Source organism: Lepidothrix coronata, unplaced genomic scaffold (assembly GCF_001604755.1).
Source record: "Lepidothrix coronata isolate B3197 unplaced genomic scaffold, Lepidothrix_coronata-1.0 Scaffold92, whole genome shotgun sequence".
NCBI classification, from domain to species: domain Eukaryota; kingdom Metazoa; phylum Chordata; class Aves; order Passeriformes; family Pipridae; genus Lepidothrix; species Lepidothrix coronata.
The window spans coordinates 90,189-103,121 of NW_016690272.1; the positions used below are offsets into that span (position 1 = coordinate 90,189).

At 42.3% G+C, this 12,933-nt stretch overlaps 1 protein-coding gene across 1 annotated transcript in view; it reads right to left on the minus strand.

The window, feature by feature from the left end:
* Positions 1-12,933, minus strand: part of PSME4 (proteasome activator subunit 4) — a 52,930-nt gene that overhangs the window by 17,428 nt on the left and 22,569 nt on the right. Inside the window, exons 11-30 of the mRNA XM_017821741.1 lie at positions 12,868-12,931; positions 12,114-12,203; positions 11,009-11,073; positions 10,764-10,914; positions 9,526-9,624; positions 9,102-9,171; positions 8,623-8,690; positions 7,885-8,100; positions 6,080-6,237; positions 4,011-4,106; positions 3,658-3,713; positions 3,319-3,375; positions 3,095-3,150; positions 2,914-3,012; positions 2,734-2,796; positions 2,474-2,569; positions 1,929-2,060; positions 1,178-1,387; positions 775-911; positions 387-440 (exon numbers count right to left, since the gene is read on the minus strand). Of these exons, the coding sequence (XP_017677230.1) occupies positions 387-440; positions 775-911; positions 1,178-1,387; positions 1,929-2,060; positions 2,474-2,569; positions 2,734-2,796; positions 2,914-3,012; positions 3,095-3,150; positions 3,319-3,375; positions 3,658-3,713; positions 4,011-4,106; positions 6,080-6,237; positions 7,885-8,100; positions 8,623-8,690; positions 9,102-9,171; positions 9,526-9,624; positions 10,764-10,914; positions 11,009-11,073; positions 12,114-12,203; positions 12,868-12,931 (2,037 nt within the window). The remainder of the gene's footprint in view (positions 1-386; positions 441-774; positions 912-1,177; positions 1,388-1,928; positions 2,061-2,473; positions 2,570-2,733; positions 2,797-2,913; positions 3,013-3,094; positions 3,151-3,318; positions 3,376-3,657; positions 3,714-4,010; positions 4,107-6,079; positions 6,238-7,884; positions 8,101-8,622; positions 8,691-9,101; positions 9,172-9,525; positions 9,625-10,763; positions 10,915-11,008; positions 11,074-12,113; positions 12,204-12,867; positions 12,932-12,933) is intronic.

Here is a 12,933-nt window from a genome sequence, read left to right on the forward strand (position 1 = left end):
GTGCCAACAAACGTTCGAGTTCACGGTGGTTTGTTCATCTTGGCATTTCAATAAAACACAGACCTACAGGGATAACCCTTCACAAGCTTTTAAACACAAATATTATGGTAAGAACTGGAATATATTTGGATGTCAGTATTAATATTGCACAGACAGAGCTAGAGCTTTGTTCCCAGGAAAAAAAAAAAAAGTTAAAAGCCCCACTAACGGGCCAGACTAATTAAAGAAAAAAGCTTAACTCCAAGATGTGGTGATGCCTTATATTAACACATCAAGCTCCCAGTGGAAATGAATCCAAGACCATGCTAAGTGCCCTCCTGGATGCCATGGGTATTTAATCACGTAGCCACCCAAAACAACTCTCATGCACAAAAAGGGAGACTTACAGGTTTCTCTGTTCCACACAGTCCAGCAGCATGTTGACCAAGTTCTCGTAGTTTCTGAGAGAAAGAGAGGGAATCATCAGCCAGATGGTACTGAGAGAACCAGTTAAAACAGGATAAAAGCCCCTCAACAAAAGGTGAGCGAAGGCAAAAAGGAGGAGGCCAAAAGGAAGCAGGAGGGCAGAAGACAGAGGCTGCCAAGGAAGGAAGGAAGGAAGGAAGGATGGATGGATGAGGCCAGAAGACAGAGGCTGTCAAGTCAAGAGAGAAGACACAGCCCCACCAGTCCCTGGGCACTGTGGATTTCTCATTTTAGGCCTTTTGGATGACTCCATTTAATGTGCAGTAAATCCAAGGAGCACAAGTTGGTGTGAAGGGAAGCTGAACTCACCGCAGAGCCTCAGCACTCTTCTCCTTCTGCCGCTGAATTCCCAGCTGGATTTCCTCTGAACCAAGACCTGGGAAGTCTGATTCTGGATGAACTGACTTCTGCAGCAGAACAGCTGCCTCCATGCATTTCTCCGGGACCTATGGACGGGGAATGAAAAGATTTGGGACTTCACTTAAAAAGTTTTTAATGTCTGTTTTGAAATAAGCAGAGAGCAGAATTTCCTTGTCCACACAGCCAAGCCTGAAGCAGGGAACACAACCTTTTGTGCCCACACAGCAGAATTATTTCTCCCAGTACGTGTTTAATTCTATTGTAAAATAAAGGTAAGAACAAGCTTTAGTGTTTCATTAAGAAAAAAAGTCATTTAAGGATTGCTTCTGTTAATTAACCCCGAGCAACTTACTGCAAAATCCAGCCCAATGGTCTCGTACTGCCGATGGATTTTTTCTGCCAGGTCATCAAAGAGTCTGACTATGGATGGTTTTTCCAAGGACATGGCTTTGCTAAGCCCAGAAGAGACAATGGCTGGCCACGTCTGTGCAATGCAATCCCAGTCGTGGAGGTTTGCCAGGCACACCCCGCTGTGATTTCCAAGGAGACAATATAAGGCACCCTGGGAAACAAAAGAGGGAGTTTGGAAGGTTAAAGCCTTGCTCCTGTGTGATAGCATGGAATAAAAATTCATCTGCAGTTCCCAACTCATCAAAATGTCCCATAAACACTCAGCTCCGTGGTCTCCCTGTCAAAACACTGAAGATTTCTCACAGATTCCTCTTCATTTAATGAGATTGGAAGCCCTGCCAATTAATTTATCCCCAGAATGGCTGATTTCTGAATTGCATTAGAGGAGATGATTCACAACTGCTTCATGAGCGCTGCCACCTTGACTGCAGCGCCTCAATTCCCATTCCAGAAGTTAAAAATAGGCATTGACACCCGTTTTTGGTGATACCTGAGCAAACAATGGAATCAGGACCGAATATGAACACAAAATTCCTGCTGAAAACAGATCCAACACAAGTCATTCCCTACACTTGTCATGCATAAGCCACGAAAATATTAGTGATGCTGATATAAACAAGCCCTTTCACCATTACAAGTTCCCCCATAAAGGCATTTTGAAGAGACACAACACAAAGGGAAGGAGCCAGTACTTTGAATTGCTTTTGGGTGACATCCTGCCGGTCGGGACGCAGGAACTCCAGAACCAAGGGAATGATGTCCCTGCAGCAGAAGTTGTAGGTCCCCAGAGCTGTGAAGAATGCCTGCTGAGCTTTACTCCTGACCTGTGTGGGGACAGAGACATCACTAGGAAATCACCTAAAACAAAACACAAGGACTTGAAAAAAAAAAAAAACCAAAACACCCTCATCCATTTCAAAGACAAAATTACTTGGAGGAGGTTATAAACACCTCACCCTTCTCAAAGCTGAGTATTTGTGCACAGAAAGAAAATTACTGGCAGGAGGTTGTGAACACCTCACCCTTCTCAGAGCTGTTCATAAAAACCTACCTCTTGTTTTTGGCGTTTATTTGAGAACAGCTAAAGTTAAAGAATTTTCTTTATGTTGCCAGAAACAACGTGTTTTTCAGGTCATTTGAAAAGCAAACAGATGGAATAACAGGTTTGGAATATATAGCCACTGAAGAGATCAACAAAACACTGCTCATATTTCAGTTTAAAGGGGCTGTTCCTCACCTGACCATAGGAACTCGTGGACAAACACAGAAGATCCCTGATCATCTCCTGGTGGGAAGTTTTATATTCACAGCCTTCCATCGTTAGTGTTCTCAGCTGAATCCATGGAGAACACAAATAAAGGACAGATTGTTTTTTACATTTCACACATCCCAAAGAAACACCAGAGCAGGATTATTGTTATGATGACATTTAGCAAAACTGTGCAAATCAGTTTTTTCGAGGAAAGCAATTAGCAAGGATTGAGGGGGAAGAATTACCTCATGCTGCAACATAACCCTGTCAATCAGCAGAGCTCTGATATGTTGTTTCTTTCCTTGAAGCTGTAAAAAAAAAATTTAAAAAACACAACATAATTTGGTTTAGATTTCAGGATCATATCAGCAACTTAGGGACTATTTCCATCCCTCCCCAAAGCTTTACACAGCAGAACCACTGACCCTGTTCTCCATGGATTTTTTCACCAGATTAAAGCTTTTCCATCGCGAATCAAACTCGTGCTTGTGAGACCCCTGGAACTGCAAAACATCACTAATAATCTGTGGAGAGAAAGAGAGGGCAGGAGTGACTATTTTGCAAAACAAGCCACCTTGCCTTAAGCATTAAAAATTAAAAGTATACCTTTATTATTAGAAACAGAGACTTGGTGTCATCTTCTGAATGATCAAGAATGTAGCCTGCAATTGGGAGAAAAGCAGCTTATTAGCAGACAGGCAAAGAGCTTTCAAAATTAACAATGTTTCTACAAAGCTTCAATTGAGGAATTAAAGGCAAAGTAAACAAAATTTCTCATCTATAAAATCATAAACACAGCAGTTTTTAGCTGGAGGAGAGGCTGGACTTACGCAGCAATTTCCTGGTAACCCTTGCGATTGTTTCTCGGTAATTCTCCCTTGAGAAATCTGGAAGAAAATTAAACATTTTGCCTTTATTATAGGATAGCATAAAAAGCAGTTTATAGACAAGTAAACCCAGGGAAAGCCAGAGCGGACTGTGCAGAACTGGCAGTGTGGACCATTGTAAAAATAATATTTCTCAGGACACTGCTCCCATCAGTTTTAACAATGCCCAGGTAATGCAAAGAGAAGAATCAAAATTATGGTCTCCAAAAGAACAGCAGAAAAAGGAAGAAAGAAAGAAAACAACACCTAGAACCTGCCTGACCAGAATTGGGATCTACTCACCATAGTCAACACCAGTGTACAGTTTTGTCTCTTCCAAAGACACCAGGCTTGGGACCCTGCATGAGAACAAACCAAGGATTAGAAATCGTTGAGGAGGTGCATTTCACTGCCATTTAATTCATTTTAACAAGTCAAATTTAAAAGTTAGCAGCCCAAAGGTATTTGGATTTACTAATAATACGTCTCAGTTCTCACATTTATAAATTAACCATCCCCACGTGGGTCAGGCTGTTTGTCAGAGGCAGGGACACCACAGGGACATATATGGGATATAAAAATAATATATATATATATAAAAATAAAAATAAAATAAAACTAACGACATAAGGGATATAAAAATAAGTTTTACTTACAGATGAGCCACCCTTTCTCCTTTCAGAGGAGGCAGAATGTTCCCAGAACCAATGAGGCAGTTATGCACAATGGCAAGACTCTGCTGCACATCATCTCTTAAACAAAGAGGAAAACCTGGTTACTTCTCTGTTAAATCCTTGAAAACACACAAATGATGTACCATATCTTTTCTGTGAGGTTTTCTGAAAGCTTTTTTCTTTTAGTTACATCAGTTCTAAACACAGGAGGGAGCACTGTAGAAATCAAGCTGTGCTCGTTTGATCCAACTTAATTCTATCACAGAACCACAAGATTTTAACTTCATTTTCTGAAAAACTTGGGGGATTTCACATTCTGCAACTGCGCAGGTAATGAGATCAGCTAATGTGAAAACAGGCAGCTTTGCTCCAAAAAAAAAAACTTCTTTGAAAAATTTTATCTAAACCTCAGACATAAACCTACCAAATAACTCCTCACCCTGAGGCTGAGCCAATTCCTTCCCACCACGGGGATGCAACAATCCAAACAACTTCTGTGTTCATTCAGAGAATTAAGGAATTCCTTTTAAACCTCTCTCAGCTAAAGCAGGAGCTTCTGTTTTTAGTAACTTGGTCAGAGACAGAAAAAAATTCCTTAGGAATGTGACGCAGCATTCCCTGCTTGGCAGCACGAGGGAGAACCTCACGTGACTAAGTATCAGCTGAGGTATATTTAGCTGCAAGGACAGGAAGGTCTGACACGAGGAATAAACAATGCTTGGGATGTCAGGCCTGTTAACAGGCTGGGCTCTTGGACACCTGTAAATGCCCCAGCACACATTAAATCTGTGATTGTCTCACACTGCAGGAAGCCACAGCTCCGCACTGAGAGTTTCGGGATCTCTTTCGGATGCTCATTTCTGTTTTCTTCCAGCCACGTCTTTAACAAAGTGATTGTTTTCTGTATAATTACTCCAGGACTTTCTGTAAGGTGGTATTTACATTGGAAATACAGTCTTTGCACGTGGAAATCTTTGACTCCACCGTCTTAAAAGGTTTGCTAACTTCTTGAGGGTCTCTGCCTAAATCAGGACCGCACATGGTTTTGTTTTTCAAATCTTCACAGATCTGAGTAGCGGTTTCTAGCTGTGCTTCAAGATTCTTTTCTTCAATGGAATTATTCCAATTTTTCAGCAGTGATTCTACAGACTCTTTTGATCCGTATTTCACATCCCAGATATTCAGCTTTAACATCACCTCACTGGCAATAGCTGAGCACAGTCCATAGTGACATTCAAGAAAACTGCTGCAGTTTGTGAAATGAATATTGCTGAATCTTCTTTTCATTTTCTCTCATTTTTCAGGCAAGACCAGTGGCATATTATTCTCATCTTCGTTCTTAAATGACTGAAGGGTGTCCAAGTGAGAATCAAAACAACCCACCAAACTCTTAAGTATTACAATTTTTTTCCTCTGGAGAGAGACATTGCTTTCAATGGGTCCTGCAAATCAGGCAAATCTTCTGCCTGCAGATGTTCTCCCTCCTGAAGCCAAGCCTCAAAGCTACCCAGAGGGGAGGGCAACATCTGGTCCAGTAACAAGATTGGGCAACAACGTTCCTGCCTGGGTTCCTGCTCGTGACCTCCCTAACTCAGCTCCAGCCCTGCAGGGACACACCAGGCACTGGATCCATCTGTTCTCAGGGAGGGAGTGGAAAAAGGCACATTCCCCAAGCCACATCAGCCACGTGTTCCACTGCATGCTTAGGGACACAAATAAATGGCTGTGCCATAAAACCAGGGAAGAGTCCAGAGGAAGGACTTCCTTAGTGGTGCCTGCAGTTCACTGGAATCAGGATCCATCCCAATTCTGTTCCAGAATTTGTTTTAAATAGCTAGGTAAAGGGCCTATATATTTATTTCTGTTTAAAATCACGTTATCCATTTCATGAAACACATTGCCAAGCTCCATGTATTCTTAAGTTAAAAATCTTGGAGATTGTAGAACAACATTAAAGGTAGCATTACAGTATTTGACTCCTTAATTTTTGCAGTGCCAGTATGATTGGCAATAATCCCTGTGGGTGGCTAAATGCACCTTCTCCATCTCACCTGGACATCTCCAGTTCTCCAAGTGCATAGAGCTCCAGCCTGGTGAGCTCAGGCTGCAGGAAAGTATCCAGCAAATAAAAAGCAAAGTTTATCTCCTCGGATGAGGGAACATGCCACTGGATGTCCAAGTTCCACAGGTCACCTGGCTTACCCCAGTCCTATAGTAAATACAGACATTTATTGTTATTCCATCTACGAAACAAATTATGGTTTTTAAAAAATTAGCATTTAATATTATTAAAAAAAAAAAAAAAAGTCAAATCCTCTAATCCTAAATAAATGAAAATCCTTGCCTTGATAGGAAAGTATTCAGAAAGAGGCTTGTCAAAGCCACCTGGCACACTGCAGTACTCTGTGGGGTAGATAAGTGTAGCAGAACGAAGAAGGTGGTGCAGTAGGTTACAAGACAGAATGTAACCCTGCTTACAGGTTAAGTGGAGGGTGCGCTGCAGTATCTTCCCAAACTGCTCCCTGTACACAAGCAGCTGCTTTCCATCCACACGGGTGATCTGGGAGGGGAGAGGAACATGGCAAACCATCAGTGCTGCTGGAGGGGCTCAGCCCAGCCTGTGCCATTCCCTGTGCCATTCCCTGTGCCACGCTGAACTCAATGGAAAGGCTGGGCTTGCTCGTGAACTGCCACGGCTGTTGGACAGGTTTAAGTGACACAGAAGGGGCTGTGACACCCACCTCCTTCAAAATTTCCTAGCAATACTCACATACATTTAAAAATTAACTTAAAAATTCTCATATCTACCAAAAGCATCTCATGTTTTTTCCCCTGCATCGATCCCTCTTCTTTCTCTCTCCCTCAATAATTGCATTAAATGCTTTAATTTCATTCCACGTGCACAGTGTGTTTCTCTTCTTCAAACAACGGTCACTCACGTCCCATTTAAAGTCAGAAACAGAAGCTGTGCAGCATCATTCATACAACATTTGCTTTGGTTTAATGGAATTTTTTCTTCTTTCAGGGGCATTAAAGAGGACTCAGTGACACACAAGCCTGGGAAGAACGTTCTTTGCAATACCTCTGACAAAAGCTGAAGATTCCAAAGCAGCTCCTTGTCTAGTTCTTCATCATGTAACACATCATCATCTAGAGGAACAAGGGACAAGCTCTGCTGTAACCACACTGCAGCCAAGTTTTCCACACAAGAAACCAGATCCTTCCACTCCAAAAGCTGACTCCCAACCCTCCCACTGCATCCTTCCAGCTTCCCACTCCAACTCCCGTGTCCAGCTGGAAGTCACTTTAGCCAATGTAACATCCTGCAACTGGAGACATTTTAAACTGCCACATTTTTAAGGGATCATGGCCCTGCAGCCTGACAGATTTCTGCCCTGAGATCACACAGTGGTTTGGGTTTTTTTCAGACGAAACATTGGACTTTTCCATCGCTGAAACCAAGTTGTGGGAAAACACAGCCAAGTTTTAGAGGCTGTTTACACGTTTAAGAAAAGCCAACCCAAGAGCAAGCAAGTAACACTAGAAGTGAGATGAACTTACTGACTGTGAGGTGAGTTATAACGTTGCAGCAGTGGGGCACAAAGAGCTTCAGGGACTCCTCGGGGCGGCACTGCAAACAGCCCAGGTTAGAATGAGAGGCAGCTCAGCACACACTTTGATAAAAATCTAACAATATCACCACAAAAGAGAGAAGACTAGATTGTATCTCAGCTCCAATTCAACCTACAGGCAAGCCTGACTTCGTGACTCTCGTTCAATAAAACCTAAATTTAACACCAGAAAAACACCGTGCNAAAGTCAAATCCTCTAATCCTAAATAAATGAAAATCCTTGCCTTGATAGGAAAGTATTCAGAAAGAGGCTTGTCAAAGCCACCTGGCACACTGCAGTACTCTGTGGGGTAGATAAGTGTAGCAGAACGAAGAAGGTGGTGCAGTAGGTTACAAGACAGAATGTAACCCTGCTTACAGGTTAAGTGGAGGGTGCGCTGCAGTATCTTCCCAAACTGCTCCCTGTACACAAGCAGCTGCTTTCCATCCACACGGGTGATCTGGGAGGGGAGAGGAACATGGCAAACCATCAGTGCTGCTGGAGGGGCTCAGCCCAGCCTGTGCCATTCCCTGTGCCATTCCCTGTGCCACGCTGAACTCAATGGAAAGGCTGGGCTTGCTCGTGAACTGCCACGGCTGTTGGACAGGTTTAAGTGACACAGAAGGGGCTGTGACACCCACCTCCTTCAAAATTTCCTAGCAATACTCACATACATTTAAAAATTAACTTAAAAATTCTCATATCTACCAAAAGCATCTCATGTTTTTTCCCCTGCATCGATCCCTCTTCTTTCTCTCTCCCTCAATAATTGCATTAAATGCTTTAATTTCATTCCACGTGCACAGTGTGTTTCTCTTCTTCAAACAACGGTCACTCACGTCCCATTTAAAGTCAGAAACAGAAGCTGTGCAGCATCATTCATACAACATTTGCTTTGGTTTAATATAATTTTTTCTTCTTTCAGGGGCATTAAAGAGGACTCAGTGACACACAAGCCTGGGAAGAACGTTCTTTGCAATACCTCTGACAAAAGCTGAAGATTCCAAAGCAGCTCCTTGTCTAGTTCTTCATCATGTAACACATCATCATCTAGAGGAACAAGGGACAAGCTCTGCTGTAACCACACTGCAGCCAAGTTTTCCACACAAGAAACCAGATCCTTCCACTCCAAAAGCTGACTCCCAACCCTCCCACTGCATCCTTCCAGCTTCCCACTCCAACTCCCGTGTCCAGCTGGAAGTCACTTTAGCCAATGTAACATCCTGCAACTGGAGACATTTTAAACTGCCACATTTTTAAGGGATCATGGCCCTGCAGCCTGACAGATTTCTGCCCTGAGATCACACAGTGGTTTGGGTTTTTTTCAGACGAAACATTGGACTTTTCCATCGCTGAAACCAAGTTGTGGGAAAACACAGCCAAGTTTTAGAGGCTGTTTACACGTTTAAGAAAAGCCAACCCAAGAGCAAGCAAGTAACACTAGAAGTGAGATGAACTTACTGACTGTGAGGTGAGTTATAACGTTGCAGCAGTGGGGCACAAAGAGCTTCAGGGACTCCTCGGGGCGGCACTGCAAACAGCCCAGGTTAGAATGAGAGGCAGCTCAGCACACACTTTGATAAAAATCTAACAATATCACCACAAAAGAGAGAAGACTAGATTGTATCTCAGCTCCAATTCAACCTACAGGCAAGCCTGACTTCATGACTCTCCTTCAATAAAACCTAAATTTAACACCAGAAAAACACCGTGCAAATTAACCCCTTGGAATCTGCCTGCGTGCAACCAGCCGGTTTGAGAAGACGGAATACTAAGAACCACCTAAAAATCAAGGTATTACACAGGAAAAAGCAGCAGCACTGGGTTTTTTTTTTTCCCCCTTTTTAAAGTGAAGCTGGAGTGGATTCAGAGCATGTTCTCTCACTTTCACTGCAGCCCGGCACATGTCGGCGACCATCCGACCGGCGACTCTCGTCTCAAATATGTTCGAAACAGCAAAGTTAAAAACCTTCTCCAAGGCAACCTAAAAGCGAGCACAAAGACATGGAGGTTACTTTTTCAAAAAAAAAAAAGGAGAACTAGGTATCCTAAAATGTTTGATGTTACTCAGAAGGCAGCATCTGTGCTCTTCTAAAACACAGGACTGCAATCGGGAAGCACATTTTAATAATCAGAAGAGAGAGAAAGCAGCTCTGTGGAATGCCTAAGATATTCCCTTTGGGAAGAGAGGAGGTGGATAAAATCTTGCTGACTAATGTAAGTTTAGGGTGCTTCTGAGAAACTACACAGATAATAAATCAGTCTCCAAAAGGAAAACCGCTATTTCACGTGTCACAGTGAAGGAAAGTCAAGACATCCCTTACTTAACAAATAAACAGGGAATTAAATTAACAACTATTTAGGCACTCAGCGTGTTTTAAAGCAGTTTATTTCCATCCAGCACCTTGCAAGGCAAGCTGAATTATACACAGTGTGGATCCCATGAGTACTTTAATAAAGAACAATCAGGGAAAATGCAAATTAAATACTTAATGACGATGCAGAATTAACTGAAGGTTTACATGAAGCAAAAGATTCCAAACAAAAATCATTCCAAAGTACCCAATGCAGTGGTTCAAAATGCACAAAATCTGCCATCTCCAAAAAAAATAATATCTATATATATATATATGAATATATATATATGAGCAGATATAAATGTGTTAACCCAACCCACAAGGAAGGAACCTGTCCACGTAACAACACGGATTCTCCCCCCCCCCTCTGAGTTATTTTAATCCAGATAACTTTTCTGATCCCATTATCCAACAGCTCCTTGAACAGCTTCTTCTGCCCAGCTGAAGAAGTGGAAGGGAGAGGGAGAAAAGGAAAGCAGGGGATTGGGTAGGTCAGCAATGATCAGGACATGAAAAATCACAGCCTGAACCCGCAGAGGGATAAAATAAGCTCTCAGAATGACTTCATCATCAGTTTGCAAGAGAGCACAAAGAACCCAAGAGCTCTGTACTGATGAATATAAATAAAGTTTTCCTGTCCCCCCCTCCCCAGCCCTTTCCTTGGTTAAGTGTGGAAGTTCACAACGGGAAGAATCCCAACACCCCAGTTGTTCACCACACAGAATTAAGCTGCTTCAATCAGGTGGAAAGCCCACGTTGTACACACCTTAAAGATGTCCTTTGAACACTGGGTAAGGATGGTACTGAAAGTAGAGGAGAGCCCCAGTTCCACCAGACTCTCCAGGTGAGTCATCTTCTCAGTCTCAGTCTCCTCTCTGGTTTGTTCTAGTGTGCTGCTCTCTATGAGTCCAAAACACCTACAAAACGCAACACAACGTCAGCAAGTGAAACTTGAGAGGTCTGTAATCGAGTTCTTCATGCCAAGCTTTCCCCTCTCCTCAGCTCACTCACCTATCCATAAACTGCAGCACGAAATCCTCAAACTCAGCAGATGCAGAGCACAGTTCTCTTTCCACCTGCAGTTTGCCACCACAGAAGAAACACAAGAGGTTGGCTTTTCTCCAGGAAACACAAACACAGAACATATTTCCTACATGAACTACAGCACATTTCCCACTGCACAGGCTCGAGGACACTCCATAAGACAATTACTGCATGTTCCTTGCCCTGTCCTGTCCCAATTTCCTGGCCTGGATGTCTATCCAAGGAACCTCTGTGGTGAAATCAGGTTGTATCCTTCATGGATACAACCTTTGGCCTTGCTCCTGATCCTCCTTGGCAGCAGGAGGTCAGTGAGTGCCAGAGGTGGGGACAGACCTCACCTGTATTCACATTTAACCCTCAGGGTATAAACCCCTCCTGATTTTTGGGGTGCTGCAGCTCTGGGGCAATGAAACCCATCCTCTGATCTGGGCAAACTGAAGCTACTGTTGCTCTCTGAGCTACAAAAAGCCTTCTGGGAGCAAACAGGGGTGGTGATAAGGGGGATAAGACTCAGTGTCTAATGGTGTTACTGTCTCTTGGTTGGAGGGGATTAAAAAGCATCCAAAGAGAAAGTAATAGAATCCCAGTCAGGAAAGGGAAGAGGAACAGGTGTTTATTTAAAGAGGAAAACAGCTCTGGAAAATGGAAAAAAACCAAACCCCTAATGCACTATTTAAAATAACTAGCAAGTTGGGGATTTTTTTTGTGTTGCTTTGTGTTTTATGGTGACAAGGACTTTCAAAAAAATTAAGAGTAATAAAGCTATTTTAATACAAAAATTCACATAGCAAGTGACCTCTGGAGACAACACAGTCCAACCTCCTGCTCAAAGCAGGGAAAGCTCAGAGTCAAATGACACTACACAGGGCCCTTGAGCAACTAGGTTTTGACATTTAAGTATTAAATTGCATTAATTAAACATTCTCTACAACAAGAAATGTTTAGAACACGCAATTTGCACACTGGTATCAGCTCTGCCACACTGCCCAGAAGCAAACACGATCCATATCTTATCACACATTGCTAGAAATTCAATTGAAAACTAAGTGACAGCTTTGTTTTCACAACTTACCTCTGAAAGATCATCCCTCTCTTGCAATACAGATGAACAATCTACTAAAGGCACCAAAGTAGAAAATGTTGCAATGAACTGGAATGTGATCTGTTGGGAGTTGCAAACAGCTCTTTAGTGTATTGTATTCTACACATTAAAAAGCTTTGGCCATTTATAGGAGCTAAAGCAAATCATGCTAAAACCAAAAATACACCAGAGCCCAATTCTTACACCCCAAAACTACCAACAGTTATTTCAGATTTCATAGATGGAACTTACTAGCCAGCACTGCACAAAAATTCTCAATTTTCTAAGTAAAATAATTATTATTTTGTGCTGAACTTCAAAGTTACAAACCCTTAAAATATTTACGTTGTTTTAAGTAAATTAATATGAATTCCTGAAGGTGTGGACTTTCAGAACCTAATGTAATGAAAACCTAATTATAAAAGTCTTTCTTTTGATGTTAAAAGACTAGGAATATTTGCTGGGAGCTCTGGAGCACCTACTCAATCTTGTTGTGCAGAGCTGCCCAGAAAGTCAGCACAATGCTTATCAGTGAGCCAAAAGCATTATCCCAAATTAGAGGGCTGTAATATTAAATTTTTGTACTTCAAACTGTGCAGGAAAAAAAAGGTTAAGAAATTCTGGCCACACAGAAACATAAAAATTTTTCTCTATAAAATACAAGAAAATATTGGCTGGTTGGCTCACAATCTTCTAAAAAAAAAAAAAGAAAAAGAAAAAAAAAAGGAGATATTTGCCCACTCACCATACACTTGCTGAAGTCGTTGGGATCCACCCCAGGCAGGGCTCTCATGAGCAGAGGTAGCATGTG